The sequence below is a fragment of the Sinohyriopsis cumingii genome, chromosome 5 (genome assembly GCF_028554795.1).
Source record: "Sinohyriopsis cumingii isolate HCF-2022 chromosome 5, ASM2855479v2, whole genome shotgun sequence".
Taxonomy (NCBI): domain Eukaryota; kingdom Metazoa; phylum Mollusca; class Bivalvia; order Unionida; family Unionidae; genus Sinohyriopsis; species Sinohyriopsis cumingii.
Window position 1 is genome coordinate 85,864,255 of NC_142965.1, and position 19,312 is coordinate 85,883,566.

The following is a 19,312-nucleotide window of genomic DNA, read 5'->3' on the forward strand; positions in this document are numbered from 1 at the left end:
TTATAATAATATACTCGATTTGATGACAGCTGGAAAAGTATTGTGGCAGCTAAAGCGATACAATATTCCACGAATCTCCTGAACAAAACAGCAAGTCTATACATCTACCATAACAGTAGAATATTCAGATTCACCAGTATTTACTTTAAAAACCGAGGCAGATGTATATTCAGCTCAAACATATGCATCTCAACCAAAACGTGTGATCCGCGGTACGTAGAAACAAAAATATATAAAAGGGAAAGATCATGAGGCATCTTAAGATCGTTGCTAGTGTATTACAGTTGGTCTAATATCCGATCACAGCAGTTTGGATTTCTGCCCGCGAATAATTCATTTGTGCTTTCACCAGATAATGGTACCATGTGGTACACTCTAAAACTTCCGTCTGGGGTGTACGATAGTATCTTAATCAATGACGAGGTTGGACTCCATAATTTCTATTTCGAAAACACGAGAACACGCTCAGCTCTGTTATTGCCATTGAACTGTCACAATGTCTAGTTAACATTGAGCAGACAGTGTTGACAATTGTGCTTGGTTGGCTCGAAGCTATTCCCGAAAGCTTGTACATTTTGCGTTCAGGACCTAAAGGGGATGGATATGATATCGAGCCTGAAGTTATCAGCATTACCTTAACAACACAATTTTATTCGACGTGTTACGCCATCAGTGGCAGTTATGGAAGCAGGTCGGGACGGGCATTGTTGTATAGAGGTATAATTTGTTTGGGTTTTCACCGAGAGTGAAACCAGGTGATTTGATCTCGATTCTACCTTAAACACTTGTGTATCTGCCATGCCATACAAACTGGCTGACTCATATTCGTTGTTCCCTTGTGAATCAAGATTGGCAAGCAAGCGTACTGCGGAGTGAATACTGAAGATACAACTGTATATTGGAGACCGACTTGACATATAATAACAGTGCCAATATTGCGTATACGTGTGAAGCCCATTCTCATAGTTAATGCGATAAAACCTCTGTAGATGATCTATTATGCACGTGGGCTCGGTAACATTCTTCGTGGATAATTTGCGAGTGCACAAAAATAACTCAAAGCTCTTTCCCATCGCAGAGCAAAGGGCCACGCGGGTCATAGATGGTGTTAAAAGTGCGGCTGTGGATCGATTAAAACTACTGGGCTCGCGGGCGGCAAAGTAACGTAAACACCGAGTACAGCCGTTACTAAAACTAGCACCAAATCAATGCCGCCTGCAGTGAGTAAAATCATTAATGAAGCTCTCCACAGTCATTACAGGTTCTGATATTGCAAATCTGGTCATGGTGATTGGTTTTGCACATTATTAGAAAATCAATAATCTACAAACCATGACTTAGTTCAAATGAATGTTTTATCCAGGACTTGACATGGGAGCGCCTGTGCTAGTGGATGGAAGTAAACGAGATTGTGCTGGATTCTTTGTGAACACACAACGTGCCGCTATGGAGTCCGGTCCTGTTGCCGCCGCTCTTTGGTGTGTGGTTCCAACGCAAATTTTGACTTTGGTTTTGCACAGCTCCGATCACAACTTATTGGTTATTCACCCAAGATTTTGTGCGCAATTTCCGTCAGTAACATCCTTGGGATTGCAGAGATATCCGCAATTTCATATTTGGCGCTAAACACACGACCACTTTGTAATTGCCGTACTGATACTGCTGCTGATGGCAAGGTTGTGTTAGATACATTAACATTGTAAATACCTGTAGTATCCCATGTACTAAGTGCAGAGTCACAATTGTTGTCGTTTATGCAGTCGGGAACAAATACAACCTTAACGTTTCTCCCACAAACCACAGACGCACACCAACCTACTGCTACTGTGAGACAGTTTGCCTGGCAAATATGTACCCAGCATGACCTTACTGCACCAAAACACGTGTTTGTGGTATTTCAAATTGCAGCGAGAACCAATGACCAGACATGGTGAAAAATGATATTGACAACATATAAATGATTGAAGTCTCTTGGCAGTTAAACGGCCATCAATAACTCTCTGAAGAAATTCAGCTTAGCTTTCCCGTCGCCACTCATTATATTGCACCGACATTCACAATCTGTGGTTGTACATGGACCAGCTTCAAAACATCAGCACGGATAGATTTCCCAAAGGGACTTTTGTACGTTGAACTCGATTTATTACAGTCAAGGGAACACGTATTTGTTCAGGCAGTCCGTCGTTTTATATATAGACGGACATGAAACATGCTTGCATGTACAAAAACAAAAAATATAGATTTCAGGTACGAACCAAAATCAAACATGATCACTTGTAAATAAAACTGGGTATATTGACTGATAAGACAAAAACAGTTCCAAGGTAACAATACTGATTTACGAGTGTGGGCTAGCAATAATGATAAATGTTAGAATTTATGTAAAATGCATTATCACCCTCAAGATCATCGATATAACATATTACTGACAAGATTATTTTTTTTGTATGATAAATGTTACCCTGAAAAAACATTCATATGAAATACGAAATTGGCAAAACGTTTTACTTTAGCAAAGGACAGTGTTAATTGTAGGCTGTTGACATTCTTATCCTAACATATGGATCATAAAGGATTCTTACATTCCAATTACTTATGGATACATTAGGTCTAAATTAGATTCTTGAAGAAAAATTGAATTCTTATAGCTGCTTCACATATCGTAGGAAACATGTTCAGGTAGGATGAAACTAAACATAAATTAGACATGAATGCGACCACTTAAAGATTTTAATTAACTTTTATTAAAACAATTAACAATCAAAACACACTGACCATGCAAAACCATTTATATAACAATGCAGAAGGCATATCTTTTTGTTTCCGACAAGGACATCGGACATGTGTGTGTGTGTGTGTGTGTGTGTGTGTGTGCGCGTGTGATTTAGGTTTTTAACGTAGCTTTAACAATTGTTCAGTCATATCGCTATGATGTCTGCAGGGTGGCAGCTTATAGTGATGCGTAGCACCGGGTAATTATGCCGCAGACTTATAGCATGATGTCCCACCCAGTCACATTATCCTGACACCAGGCCGATCAGTCCTAACACAAACCTTTGAGGAAGCTGTTAGTACCAGTTTTGTAAGTCTTTGGTATGACTCGGCCGGGGATCGAACCCACGACCACCCGCATTAGTAGCGGACGCTCTAACCATTAGGCCACCGGCGAAGTCGGATATTTGAAGACATTACTGAAAGAGATCAGCACTGTAAGACACGGAAACAATCTTTTCTATTAATAGCAACCAGTATCCGCATTTGAAATATAAGAATCCATAAGAAATCTTATGTACCAATCACTCAGCCAATTATTATATACAACATTTCTATTTTATTTCTTAAATATTTTGTCTTTGATTTGTTAGTGACGTGACAAAAGCAGATCTGAATAAATCTGGTATGCTTTTAAACGACGGATTTTATACAAATGTACTGTAAATATGAAAGACAATTAACCTTGAACATGAATATGATTATACAATTTTAGCGCCGTTGTGTCTTGTTTTTCAGACACTTTAATTTAATGCAAAAAATCTTTTCAAGAGACAGGAAGAGGGCCAGGAAGAAATGACAAAATTTGTTTTGTTCTTAAAGCGATAACGCGAATTAAGACACTGTGGAATCGAGACACAGACAGGTTGATACGTGACTAGCTGAATAGTGGCTAGTCGCAAGAAGGATATATAAGTAAAAACTTAACGAGCAAGCGAGAGAGAGAGAGAGAGAGAGAGAGAGAGAGAAAGAGCAAGAGAGAGAAAGTGAGAGAGAGAGAAAGAGAGAGAGAGAGAGAGGGAGAGGGAGAGGTTCTCGGGGCTGAATTTTAAATCATTACGGGACAATTATTAGGCTCGTGGCACACTAAATTGTGTAGATGGGTACTTATAATGTGTTGATAGTACAGCTGGAGCTTATCAGTAGCAGAAAGAAGAATTAGTTAAATATGTGGAACATGATCACAGTCTTGGAACAAGATGAAGAGTAAAATAATTTTTTATAACATCCACAAGCACGTAATGAATTCTAGAGGAAATGCTGTATCGATCTATTTTAAGTTTATTTTTGGTCTCCTAATAACTTTCCTTTGTGCATCAGTAAAATGGCACACGAAAAAGCTTAAACAAAAATTCAGATGCCCACAAGCATAAATAAGTGGGACCATACATTTTCTGACACTAGACTATCTTCAGAGTCAGTCTCAAACAGACTTGTATTGTTCAACCAAAATTCTGGATAAGGATTCCTTTTTATATGTCTCGCACGAGTTAAACATTAATAGCCGAGGTCTCTTCACCAGGCAAAAAAAGACAAAAATGAAAAGATGTGATAAAAGTGGATAAGCAACCAATAAATACATTAATCCCTTGATTAACATCAAAGAAGTCCTTAGAATATACCTTTCAAAGGGTATTCAAAGTCAATGTGCCTTTATAAACTCTTTTTCCCAATGGCTTGGAGTATACAACGTCGTCGAAAACCTCCCTTGATTATTATTTCATAAGAGAATCCCTTAAAACCACACCCTGTCTAAGATTGTTTCAATTTACCGATCCAGAGTAAATCAAACCTAAGATAAAGTGCTTGCATGTGACGGCATTTGTATTACTCTAAAACGGCAAATAATTAAAAACGTGAATAAATCTTTGCTTCGAGTCGTTATTTGCATATTTCTATCCATTAACTTAAGTAAAATGTAAAGCTGACGAAAGGTTGATTAGGGGACGTATTAGCTAATTTAGTAACAGTAAAGTTAATGGGTACTTAGGCAGCAGAATAAATGAGTTGTTATGTATATTTGATTTAATTTAATTCTTTGTTTGATAGTTTTAATTTTTTATTCCGTTACATGCTGTTGTAATTTAACTTTATTTACTGGAGTTGACATTTCGAGAAATTAATTTTTCAGAAATTCAGTTCAGTTTGACTTGACTGTTTTTCGTAAACACTAATAAAGGAAAATTTGTACCTAATGCTGATATAGTTCTTGACCTTGATTCAGAATCAGTAAGAGTTGACAACTTTTTAATTGTTTTAAAATTGTTTCTCACAGTAAATTCAGAAGGCAAAATCGAGGACTTACTTGGAGTAGGTGATAAATGACATGTATAAATTATGTTTCTCCAGTGGATTGACCCACATCCGGGCATCTGTTTTGCGTCTTTCTAAGACTTAATATTGATGTATTGAGAAAGAGTAGTCGTCATTCTGCGCTTAACACTGGAGAAGTCAAAGTGTTTTATGTTGTGTCCTAAAGTATTCAAAATGAAAGTGCCTGTATGTAACGGAGTTTTTGAAGTATACAGCGTCCAGCAAAGCCTTGATCCATCATGTGATCAGTGAACCCCTTATACCCAAAGCCAGTCTCAATTATACAAAATAAAGTGAGAATATCCATTGAATATCTATAAGAGGATAAAGATGCCGTCGTTAGACAATCTTCAATTAAAGTAATGATTTGTAAAAGCAAAACACTTACCTTAAGGATGATGTCAAATAATTATATGCAATGACCTTGCCTCTAACAATAATTTTCGCCAATAATTATATTCGTCTTCTTAGAATTATACTCTAGATAGGGTGTCATCAGCAAACATCACAATATAGACATGGCCATTGATACATTGCCATGAATACAAAGATAGAAGCGAATAACAGTGTCTAAGTTTACCTCGCCTTAGAAATGAAACTTAATACAAAGCTTTCTGATACGCCAGCATCTTTATATTTTAAATCGGAAGAAAACTTAAAAGCATGAATACATCTTTGTTTCGGGTAAATATTTATTTTGATTAATTTTAGTAAAATGAATAATTGTCGTACGAGAGATTGCGGGGTGTATTAGCTTAGTCGTTGACCGTAAGCTGAATGGATATTTAGGTAGCAAAATATAGTGTATAACATTTAATAGGTGTATACTTACGCAAAGCTGTTGTTGTAGATTCTGCAAATGAAATAAACAAGCAATATAATAACAATAATTAATCCATGTGAGCAGTATGAAACATCAGAAACGTTCATACCTATATTCAAGCACAACTGATTTTAGTCTGATATTCCACAATCGGATTTAAACGAATTAAGCAAAGTTAAGTAGTGTTCTTTTCCAACCTGAACAGCGGCAATTTGGGATTATGGATGAAACAGATCTTCACACTCTGCAGTTACTATTTAAAACTCTTGTGATACAAGATTATGTTGTATTTTTGTATCTTAGAGTAACATTTACCGTTGAAATGCCTATAATTTGAGACCGTAAAATGCAGCTGTTAGAGATACTGGCTATAACACGGATTAAAACAAAATTAACCACTGATACCATTGTCTCTGCCTTACTTAATTCTCATAATATAGGCTTCGAGAAATTAGGATAACATCGAATAAGGGGGACGGAAACAATATTAGTTTGTTTGATTTACCTTTTTGGTTTTTAAGCACTTGTTAAACATTATTGGCTATATGATGACGGGGACATGGGGCTCTGTGCCTTTAGAAATGACACAAACAGCAAACCGAATAGGGTTGGCATTGACTGGTAGCTATAGGCGTGAAAGTTTGAGCGATATTTGTAGACCCACCATACCGCTGAGAGTGTTGCATTATAATGGCATCTGTCCGTACTTCTTTCTGTCTTTCTGTCACCAGTTATGTTTGCATTTATAACATGTGTTTTCCATTATCTACGGTTATCAAAAATTGTGGATGGCTCGCACTAGAACTAAGAAAGAACTTTATCGATTTGGGTCAACATTTCAATGGTAATGGATGCTTTGACCGATCGAATAGAAAGAGGTTGTGGATGATAGCTCTAGTTCTACATCATCTACATTTATAACACTTTGTGAATAGATTGCATCTGGGATTAGTAAGAACCCTGTTTATATTATGGTGAAAAGGTCGCGCCGACTCTAACTGAAAAAAGAAAGTTGTTTGAAGCGAAACAGTTCAGTTATCTACACAGGGAGACTATTAAAATGATGTAAGCGTATAATGTACTGAGCACGGTAGTAATTGTATGTGGCACTCCGGGCCTATATGGGAATTATATTAGACCATTGATGTAAATTAGGCGGCACATGGGGATACAAGGCAAATCCAATGCTTAAAGCCTCTATAAGTTTAACATTTCGGGTAAATGGTAACATTGTTAGAAGTTGCTGACCTCATATGCAGTTACATGGTAACATTTTTAGAGTTGACCTGAATGTGTCCCTTTGTAGGTACGTACGGGATATCCTAAATTTAAATCGCCCATTTGTTCAAAACTGGGACGGTGTGTGTGTGTGTGTGATTTAGATTTTTAGCGTAGCTTTAAAAAATTTAATAATGTCGCCTCGATGTATGCAGTGTAGCAGTGTACAATTATGTCTATCAATGGGGCATCATGCCGCATATATGTATCAACATTTCAGCAACACGAACCTCTTAAAGCTGCGCGCCAAGCAAGGCAGCTGTTAGAACCATTTTATGACTCGTTCGGCAGTTTGAACCCGTGACGTCCCGCATCCAATTTTGGGAAGGTATTGTGGGTTCAAAATATTGACGGGGTTCATACGAGAAATCCTGTGCTAAAATTGTTTATATGTTTAATATTATGATTGTATGATGGGTTCACACTGTTGTTATGATTAAACTGTTTATGTGGTCAAAATTTGTATATGACCCGGGTTACAATTTTATAGAGGCTAATGGTCAAATGTTTACGTGGACAAGGGAAAATGTAAGACTAAAATAGTTTGATACAATCTAGCACCCCATATAATATCAAACACTCCTTGTGTTGTGACAAAAATCCAATAATCTACTGGCCATCACCCCATACTATATTACAAACACTCTCTGTACAGTAACCAATATCTACTCATCTACTGCATCTACTACCCAACAATTAAGGGAAGACTCGAAGATACCAATACATTGTTTTAAAAGTATAATGACATGACTAAGTTGAGGATAACACTAACCACCCGAACTATCATGGCTTTACCAGAGACCAAAAAATCAACAGAACGTTAGATTATAATTGCCTAGACTAAATGTACTGTTTCCGAACTGTCATTGAATTTAGCAGAGACAGAGGAAAACAAAATCCGAAAAATGACAAACTGTCGACCTCGACTATCAGTAGTGCTTAATTCCAGAAACGCATAAGAACTTTAGCGAAGACTGACAGCAGTCCGGAAACAATATATAATATGATTAAACGTAATACTGAAATTGCTGAATTTTATGAGTGACTACGTGGTGTTTTGAGAATCATAACTTGTGAATCCAGATCTGTCTAAATTGTTTTGACATTTTCCAGCCATACGTTTTAATAGGGTTTGCTTATATGTCTTGCTCGGTGCAGAAAGAAATAATAAACCTTTTCTATTGAAAATTTTAAGCCAGAAATAAAAGAGATGAAGCAAATGGAGATAGTAAATAGGTTGTGATATAATAAACTCACCAATCAATATTTATAATGTTCATATCATCTTTGATCTTACCTACAAACTTAGGGTATTCAGTATGAGTGCGCCACTCTCCTCCTGAGACTGGCCCTTCGACCGAACAACCATTGGGTTACAAAGAATGCGAAAGGTCATTTTAGACAGACCAAATATAATATAATGTTCCGCAGAACCGAAAGTCCCGTCATAAGTCAGAACTCAATTAAATATTTTTCTCTGACGAATAATTTTCATGGTTAATTGTTTCACTTTCCTACAGCCTAATTCTAAATGTGTCCAATAAATTATCAAATTGAGTGGTTATTTGGAAATGAAGAATGTCAGATTACACCCGCACAATACATGAGATTAAGAGTGAAGAGTAACGGACTAACTACTGATATTGCTATTTGGTGTATGCTGTTTGTTAAAATATAAAACAGAAACAATTTATACTTTCTCATTGATTTAAACTGAAAGTGAATGTCCCATATTTCAGTAGATTTAACCTTATAACAAGCAACACATTTATGTCAGTATAGTTATAAACAACAGAGATGAAGAACTGAAAGCCTGAAATTCAGGAGAAATAAATTTTAAGTTGGTAATTTGCTGTTTTTGATGTATTATATTTTGAGAAAAAAGAATGAATAGTTGTAAAAATACGGACTTAGGGATCCATGTTGACATAATGGTGAATTGATAAATATGTAGCGATAGAGGGGATTATGTATCTTAATATGTAGACAAAGCTCAGTAAATATGTCTACATATTTTAGTTACACGAGAAAAGTTATCAGAACATTATAGCCTGCGTAACTACATACATAACTCCAGGGATATACTGATTTTAGAATGCTCATTGTAAATTGTAAAACTACCAACATTAGTTAATTATTTATGCTATTTATTGTGATTTCAAAAGCATCGTCGTACGAGATTTCATACATGTGGCTAAGGTGTATAGAACACAGCATGCGGACATGTCGAGTCCGCATAATTTCCCCCTTATCCTATGTTCAATCTATCACCAAAATGTGGTCTAGATCTAAGAGGCAGAACTAATATTATTACGCTGGCATCATTGTTCTCCCTTTGATCACAGTAGTCTTGTCTTTTGACTCTTTTAACTTACAATGGACAACAGTCAGCCATATTTCAAGTGCAAGTGTGGTGCTAAGTTTGGTAAGTGTTGATGGTAGATAACTGTAGTTTTCGTGCGAAAAAATATTCTTTATTCAGCCACAGTATATTTGTCCTTTTTCAATTGACCTAAATTTCATGGGATTATTCCTTACTTTTTTGTGCTAGCCACGCACAAATGTTTGTTCGCTAAAGATGGTGAGCTAAACATTCTTTATTATAACGGTTATGTTGATCTTTGACTATTAAACGCTGAAATAGGTAGGGTTCTTCCTTTACCAATTGAAAGACATCCACAACCAAGATGTGGACACTTTGAGTTATAATGCGGAAAACAAATAGGTACCAACAAAGTGACGGAGGCTTGGAAAACACAATAACTTATTACGATTTGTCATTTGGCAAGAAAACAAAATGTTTGTAAATAAAGAGGTAACAGTCATACCAGACAACAACGAGAAATACATATCATTTAGCAATATTTTCAGGATGACTGGGTGAGAAAAGAAGGAAAATCAAAACGACTCAAACGAGCAATCAGATTGATGGACAACTTTCATGGGACAATTAATATGATATCATATTAACAAATGAAGTGATGCACGATCAATAGAACGCCGAAGCACTAGCAGATGCCTGTATGCATTTAACATATCAGAAAAGACATTTAACTAATTATACTAGTAATATGAATGATATACTCCTAACACGATTATTAAAACAGATGACAATTACTTATACGCTATAGACGTCATGGAATATATCAACTTTCAAACCCTGAATGACCTATATTAATAATATGGGATCAAGGATAGGTTGATGTCACGTGTAATTTTGAAGAACGACAAGAACGTGTTAATAAAAATTACAAACTAGTTTTCTCACTATAATTGAGCATTATGACTACCCTTCAAGCAACTCTGGAGATATATGGGACAGAACATACATTTGCAATTGGCTTTAAGAAGTTTATGATGATTGTGATACAATAAGATGCAGCAATATGAAGATGCCGCTGAGATGTGCCAGTGCAAAGCGCATAAGCAACTCAAACAAACAGGAACTAATAAGAAATGATACACTTTCGATACTAAGAACGCTGATGGTTGCGAACCATCAAAGTCAGAAGTTACGAATAAATTGCGAATAAAATAATGTCCAAGTCATTAATTGTGTACATACATATTAAAAGTTTGTATGAAAGGCCATGAGTAAAGATTTTTGTAAAAAGAAAAACTTTGGGTGGACAGCTGATGAACCAATAGGCGAGCAGACAAATATTTCTTTGGCACACCAGTTGAGTATTTTGGAAACATATAAATAGATTTGGACGTATCATTTCAAAGACTATTCATTAGCTAAAGATAAATTATTTCCAAGTTAGTTTTGAGATTTTCAGAGGTAGCTGATTGATAACATATGTGATAAAAGTAATTTAAATTCACAAGAATACAGATTGTTGAATCGATCACAATTAAAGTCACAAAGAACTAAATTTCCTCAGGTTATACAATGTCGAGGTGTTCAACACTAAATGGATCAAAATAGCATTGTTTGTGTGTCGCCACGAACGGGATGGCTGGCAACGGAAACACATCGTCTGATGCAAAGGTATGTATTTTTCGTTTGGCACACTTTGGTTATAGCATTAACGTATAGTACAAAGGGAAACACAATGACAATATGTTTATGCTGCACCTGAGAGTTTCAAAAACATCTCCTTTATATGGAAGATACATGAAAGAGATCATTAACTTTCTCGCATAGATTCTTTTATATTTCGTATGTATGTATCTATGCTGTTCACGTGTTATTTATTGTGCTGAGAAAGCAAAACACAAAGACTCACTGGAGACTTCATGAAAACGTGTAAGCAATGAACAAACTAATACCAATCACAAGTGTAACAAGAATGGACTTGTAGTTTAATTCATCGTTAGAAGGTTGATGGAAATCATTAAGGTCAGGTATTCTTGATTTACAAAGTTTCAGATTATTTCTGGGTGAACATATACGTTAATGCCAGGAGATACTTATATAAAAAATATATATACCAGGTTGTTTCAACACTATGCCAGTGAAGAAGAATCATATATAACGAATACATCCATCGGGCTGTTTAAATACTATATTAATAAAGACTGACCTTTCAACCTTTCGTTCTGGATTGCTTTTCTGTTTTTCTATTTTGATTTAACAGTCTTTAATTGTATTCCTGTGTAATTTTCACATCAGATATAATGTGCAATTCTTTTATATCAGCACGATTTGTATATATAGCTACTTCCGGTAACATCTTAGATCGTAGTAACTAAATACCCCATACTACAGCCATTTCTCATTTATATAAAACAGTTTTGGAAATTGTTACATGTAGCAGTATATATATATATATATATATATATATATATATATATATATATATATATATATATATATATATATATATATATATCTGTGTGTGTGTATTAAGACTCAACAAACATTATCAAATTCATTATATAGTTATTAGGTTAATATATCTTAACAGCATTTTAGTAGTTATGCACACTGCCTAATGTTTTATCGGAATACTTCTAACGTTTTAAAACCTATATACTATTTCTTGTCACCACTTGAAGACATTTATTTTCTACCTAATGCATGTGCATTTCAAGCATGGTAAAGCCAGACGCTGCATATAGCAATTGTAGCTTCAGTCCCATCGTTCATGTAGCGGTTTTGTTCATTCGTAAGTTTGTGATAAAATAAATAAAACCCATTCTCTGATACAGAGAATTTAACAGCTAGTTAGTTAATTAGATTGGTCGAAAAGTTTTCTTTATTATATAGTACGAGACTCTGTTCTTGCAGTCTTGGATCGATTGTGATATAATTCTCCATTTGTATAATATAAATTTAAAAACAGCAAACCGTGTCAATGCAAACAGGCTTTGTTGTTGTTGTTGTTGTAGGGTTTAACGCCATTTTTTAGCACACGATAGGCTGTACATGGCGGCCCGTATTAATGGTGGAGGAAGAACCCGGGAAAACCCCGGAAAGAACCACCGACCCACGAGAAGCTACTGGCAAGCTTTCTCACATACCCACATTAGCCGAATCCGAGACTCGAACCTTCGCAGACAGAGGTGAGATGGTAGTGATCCGTAACGGAGAGCGCTTTAGACCACTCGGCCGCTCGGGGCCCCAACATGCTTTGTACGTATGCCTATAGCACAATGTTTGTTTTAAGCTTCTAAAATGAAAATATGTTCCAACATCGTGCTTTCTTTCACTTGGTGTGATATCAGCATCTAAAGAATTTTACGACTCATTTTCTTCTTCTTTCCAATGTTTATCTTTGATTTTCAATCCAAATTAGTACACATTTCGTACCATATTCAACTTTCTTAAGTGGTTTGTTAGGTGTTTTAAAAATAACATTTACTTGTGACTTTTCAACCTTAGATACTTTTGAACCCATGGCTACTCCGTTTTTTTTTTCTTCGCAACCAGTAGGTAAAATAATTTGAAAGGTATATAAAATAATTTGAATTGCAACTGCTTAAATAAAGGAATGAATTTCTCCAAGTGTTCAATAGTTAAAAAAGAAAAGGACATAACTAAGCTTCAGGGAATTAGCAGGTACTGTAAATATATTCCAATGACATCCTCGAGATAGCAATATGAAAATGGAAGAATCAGAACAGAAGTATGTACAATGTATACAAATACAAATTCAAGATCTCAAGAGGCACACAACTGGAAAATGTCAGATCAATTGATAAACATAAAATGTAATTTTATCAATTTACTTTTTTTGAAGGTTAACAAACTCCACGAAGCCCAAACAAGCTAGTCAAGATGATTTTGGCATTGTTCACGTTGTATCATGTTCAGCTACACAAGGGATATAACAGCCATTGAAAACAAATAAAACATGATCAAATGCCTTCAGAAAACCAGTAGAAAACCATAGAATCACTCACAATAGCAAACTCTTTCATTATGAAATTGTATAAAGACGCGTCGGCTCTTATATGATCTTAAAAAAGGTATATTCTCGTTTCTTCCAGCCTCACCAGATTCACTGTGCGATAGAATGAGCCTCCTGTAATAAAATGATTGAAGGCTCAGTAGCAAAGCGATCAGAGCATTTCTGATTTCCGAATAATGTCGATTGACACAATAAATCTGGTCACGTTACGGTAATTAATTATTTTGCTCGTGTTTACAATCAATACATTATGTACGGTCTTTTAATCAATTACAGTGTTAGATTATTATAAAAATTGTACTAAATGCTAACATCCTAATAAGAAATAGTCTGACGCGGATGAAGCCCAGCACGAACTGGAATTAAATAAGACATAATGACAAACCTCATTACCGGAAATCCACGTGGTGAGACAATCTAACAATTTTAAGAGAATGTAACATAAATAAATGCATGCATCTAGCGCTATAGTAGATAAGACTGAAGTGAATTGTAAGAAATATTATGATGGACAAAACAAAGCGTTACATACAAGTCGGAACGTCACGATAAGACGGAATCTAAATATTCGTTCGAACATGCTTGTAGAAAGAAAACAAGTACAGCTATGCGAGAAAACAGATACATATACCATATTGCAATGTGTCGTTAGATCCAAAAGCGAATATAATTTAAGACCAGGTTAATGCAAGCAATTAAAAGAAGAGAAAACATTGAAACAAGAGAAAGAAGTAACAAGGAGTCATGTGGCTGCCGTAGAGGTTGTCAATTTTGAAAAGAAATCTATGCACCCTGAAATGTATGCAAAACAGATTAAAGAGCTAAACAAGACATCAGCAAAACATGAATTCTGAAATAACCACACAAAATCAAGCATAGTAGTGCATTTCAAGAAGAACTGGAAAATGCGAACACAAAATAGGCCCAAGTAGTTAGATTATATAACATTTGACCACATATGTTCGGGAAAATACGTACACACAATCCAAAACTTAAGGAACAATTACCATGTAATGGAAAGCTTGAATCAACTGTTTAAAACAAAGGTGCACCAAGAGTTGATTTAAATAATCCATTTGGCTATTGTAAAATGTGTAGTAGAGGGGGTGAGAATACATGATTATTAACATTCACTCAAACTTTGTATTAAGTTTGCATAAGACAATTGTTCTAATCGTACTGTCACATATTAATTATCACATTAGCAATATATTTCTTTGATCCATCTATACTAATGGTATGGTTTAATTCAAGTATAAACACATCTTTATAATGCTGATAATTGATTCCTTATTCAATAACACCAACCATGTTTGTGACCATGTATATCGGTACCAAAAGGAAAGAGGCACCACTAAATGCATAATCCAAATTTCACGTTTGAATCTATTGTTGAAAAAATAAAATAATATTTTCATCTAATTGTAAGATATTTATCTTAGTTTCAATTTCTCAAACAATATTTTAAAAGTTTATTTAAAAGTGGAAAAAGACTTCATAATATATGTTTTGTTTTGTGCACATAATACGTACTGCATAAGACTCATTACCTTGATTTTATCTTGTTATGTATCTATTTGTGAGTCCACGGTTTTCCCGCAGAAATGAAAAGGACTTCCAACATATTGTAATTACCTTACTTAGTTTACATTGTTCATCATAAATTAAATAGTGAAAAGAAACAATTCTTTTGACCTGTTATACCTTTTCCGCATCCGATTAATTTATCCTTATCGGAAACAGTTTTGTTTTTGTACTTGCAATAAATTTAGTAATTAAGCGAAGGTATGATACAGTTCTTACCTATTATGTTAACTTGTTTTCGCGTGCATATTCCGTTATTAAAAGATTTAAGCATCTTTAACTTTTAATGGTATTTGATGTTCTAATATCATTGTTATGAGTGTTAAGTAAATATCTAATCTCTAATCCGACTTAACTAACTGTGAAACATACTAGTGCGGCATCCAACAACCGTATATTTATGTTAGACTGTGCTTTACATATATTCATAGATTCATCATTGACAGATATTACATATTTGAAAGATATGTAATGACGACACCTTGAATGAAGCAGATTGACTTTTCCTTCAGCAGATATCTCATTAAATACGTTTTCGATACATCCTTCAGTGTTTATGTCAAGCCGAAGTATGGAGAGTCAAGCTGAATTGGAGTACGTTGGTAAGCACTAGTGCTTTCTTGTTTTGAAACATAAAGTCTGTTAATAGTTGAGTTTTATCCAATTTCAACACATCAACTAAATTATGCCGTTGACCTGATCATTTAGAATTTAGATTGAAAACATTATTGTGAAGTTCAGTTTATTTGCCTAGACATATTTAATCTTTATTTAATGTTTTTTGCTTATTCGAGTGCAGTTTCTAACGTTACCTCAATTCCTCTCATATCCATTTACTCCACTGTAACACTATTTCAATATCATTGAGATTACACAATACTGTTTTAATATCGTTGGTATTACACAACTGTTACTTCTCTGTTACTTTGCATTTCAGGTTTGAATTTCCTGTATCAGTTTTTCTTTGTGCCACTTTAGCATTTTATAATTACGTTTTGCTCAACATTGCTTGCACCATCTTATTTCTGATTTCATTTGACAGTGCTGCCACCTATCGACATCATAGTATGAAAATATTAAACACCTCTGTACCTGCACAGTGTTATAGGTTTGCTGCATTTTACTTTATATACTTAGTGTAAGAATTTGTCCTGAATCAATTGGTTGTTGTTGTTCTTATGGGATTTATTAGAGAATGAATTTTGTATTGATGCTTTCAGTTTGTAGCTGGTTAGAAGATTATCCAGAAACAAATGCATATCTATGATAAAAGTACGAGTAAGTGCACTTGCTGTCGATGTCATGGCTGTGCTATTTCTTGAAAATAAATTTGGAAGCAGTTTAATTGTCCTCACGAGTTCATCATATGTTATTAGGCATTCAGTATATATTAATTTTGTTCAAAATTATCTCATTCTGTTACAATGATTTCTATGTTTAAACCTGTTTCAAATGTTGTTGCAAGCATCTTCATATTTTCTTAATAATACCTTTTCAAATTTCTTCCGTAAGGTCATTTAGTACACTTCTAAGACAGTGTATGAATTCTTGTCGCCTGATCAATGTTTCCCTGTGTGCCATGCTAATATGTACATGCTATAAATGTATATGTACCTTTTTGTCACTCTGCTTTGTAATTGAACACAAATATATCGTACACATTTAATCTCATCTTGTACTGTTCATACATCTGTCACATTCTGTAATTTCGTCAACTTTTAAACAAAATTATATTTGCTTGGTGGTTCTTAATACCTTTATGGTTTGTGCTTCCACTGTTATTTTAAAGGTATAACAGTTATAGCTGAAACAACACAATTATAGTAAAGATGTTCTTTTTCAGTTATTTTAAGCTGTATAAAGACATCCAGAGAATACTTTATGACTCATAACTTGTCTTTAGACGTACGTAGGATTACTCTAACGGGGCCATCACCAATAAAATGTAATGTGCGTTCATATCTAAAACATGTGTTCAGTCCATTTGAAGGTATATACCATTTCAGATGTCAGAGGTCGCTTTGGCCGATGTTGATCCTACTACAATTACGTTAGACCCTGAATGACAGTGAATGACAGTGTTCTGCTTTATTGTAGTAAACATTTAATTGAGTACAAATTGGCATATTTACGAGCGTCAAATACATAATGTATTATTTCGTCAGGCTGCAATGTTTTAATCACCTTCTTATTAATGCTAATTGCTGTGTTTTCAATGTCATCATCATTAAAAGTAACCCTTAGTTCTACATATATTGCAATTGTTGTACTATTTTTGTTATGTTTGAAAACAATAAATTCACACTTTACTCCCCTAAATACTGTTTTGCGAAAACACTGGATCGAACAAAAACATTTCCAGTTAAAAACGGTAAGCATATAAACCTTTTCTCCTGACATTTACAATCCTGACTTTAGGTTAAGTTCACGAACTATTAATATCACCTCGCCAATCAGTTTGAAATTAATATATTGTAGTTTTATGTAATTTCGTACTTTGTGTAAAACAATTATTGTCCTCTAAATGTCATTATATTCTGACTGACCAGTAAGTGTTAATTGGTTTACAATTACAATAAAGAAAATATTTCCTTTTCCAGGAATTTAAGATAAATGTTTGAAAGCAATTTTCTTAATTCGACCATTTGTGTTTTTCCGGAAGTACATCTCACTGTGCATTCTACGCACGTGTGTCTATTCCGCACTGACTTTACTCTTCCCCACGTCTCTTTCGACGATGCGCCGATGCATGGCTGGTCTTGTAAATATTAGTTTTCTTTCATAATCTGTTGTTCAGGAACTTTTTACTCTTGATTTTCGAAACACTTTCATGTCCTTGGTGGAGGGATCATTTATTTTTATCATAGATTTATAATCAATAAATTCTTCTATAAATAAGTCTTTTTTGAAATTTAATTTCTAATTCTCACCACCACCATGTAGCTGTGTCCTAACGATTTTTTTCAAACATTTTAATGTTCAGGTAACCCAGTGAAAAACGTTAAACATAGAAAATGGCATTGGTCCCACCCGTGCTTTTCTCACTTTCCTGACTAATTATTGTATTATGTATTGTTTCAAATGGTCCTCTGTTGCATCGACATTGCATACAGTGTTTAGTATATTGTGGCATATTGCGTTAGATGAGATCTAAGTAAAAATCAATTCAGCTTGTAGTGATGAATAAATAAATGGGAAAGATTATTGCTGCCATCTCATAGTAACACAATGGAAAAGGAAGAGTGACTGCATGTATGTTTGTTCTAAAATTATTGACTTGATATATTACAATATAAAGTACAATGGTATAAAGTTATTTCCAGTATCGAGTCTTTAAAATGACGTTTATATAAAATGAGTTCTCACCTATAATCGTGGTTGTTGTGGGAGCTGAAAATGAAAAACAACATGGATTTCTTGTCAATGCTTGTTGTTATATTTTCATCTATATTAAATGTATTTACAATTTTTAAAATTTAAGAGGAATACGTTTTGTCACTAGTTTCACTTTTCTGCACGAAGACGTACGAGGTTGAAAGATTTATAAGTAACATACATTTCTCTGTGACTAGCGGAATGTCATTTCAGGATCCAAGAAACACTAAAACAATAAATTGTATGTATAATATCACTTGAATAAGATCGAAATTTTAAAACTTATCTGATATATGTACAAGATTATTTATTCGTATTGCTGCAACTTTGCAAATTCTAGTGACTTAATTTACCTGAATGCATACCTTTTACATTGTAATCGTCATTTATACACTGGTTTGGAGCCAAACTGCTTCCGAAATAAATGTAGTCAAACTTTACTAATTCAGGGTCGCTGACAATGATGCTTAAAATTGTTGATTGGCTCTAGTGTTAAAGATAGGACACTGGGTCTATATATATAAATATATATATATATATATATATATATATATATATATATATATATATATATATATATATATATATATATATATATGACCTTTGGCTTTGGAATGGCGGAGGATGTGTGAGTTCTAAAGGGAAAGAATCTCAATCGATTCAAGCCACACATGACCTAAATACGTCTTTGACTGGATCTATGAATAAATATATGACTGAGTTTGAACAGTACGTGCTTTTGAGGCAAATCCAAATAATGATGCAACATGAATCTGGTATTGCGTCATATATGATATTAATTGCATCA

At 34.5% G+C, this 19,312-nt stretch overlaps 1 protein-coding gene across 1 annotated transcript in view; it reads right to left on the reverse strand.

The window, feature by feature from the left end:
* LOC149799666 (SCO-spondin-like) overlaps positions 1–19,312 on the reverse strand; it is a 123,598-nt gene that overhangs the window by 13,034 nt on the left and 91,252 nt on the right. Inside the window, exons 34-35 of the mRNA XM_089959020.1 lie at positions 18,496–18,519; positions 5,918–5,938 (exon numbers count right to left, since the gene is read on the reverse strand). Coding sequence (XP_089815146.1) covers positions 5,918–5,938; positions 18,496–18,519 — 45 coding nt within the window. The remainder of the gene's footprint in view (positions 1–5,917; positions 5,939–18,495; positions 18,520–19,312) is intronic.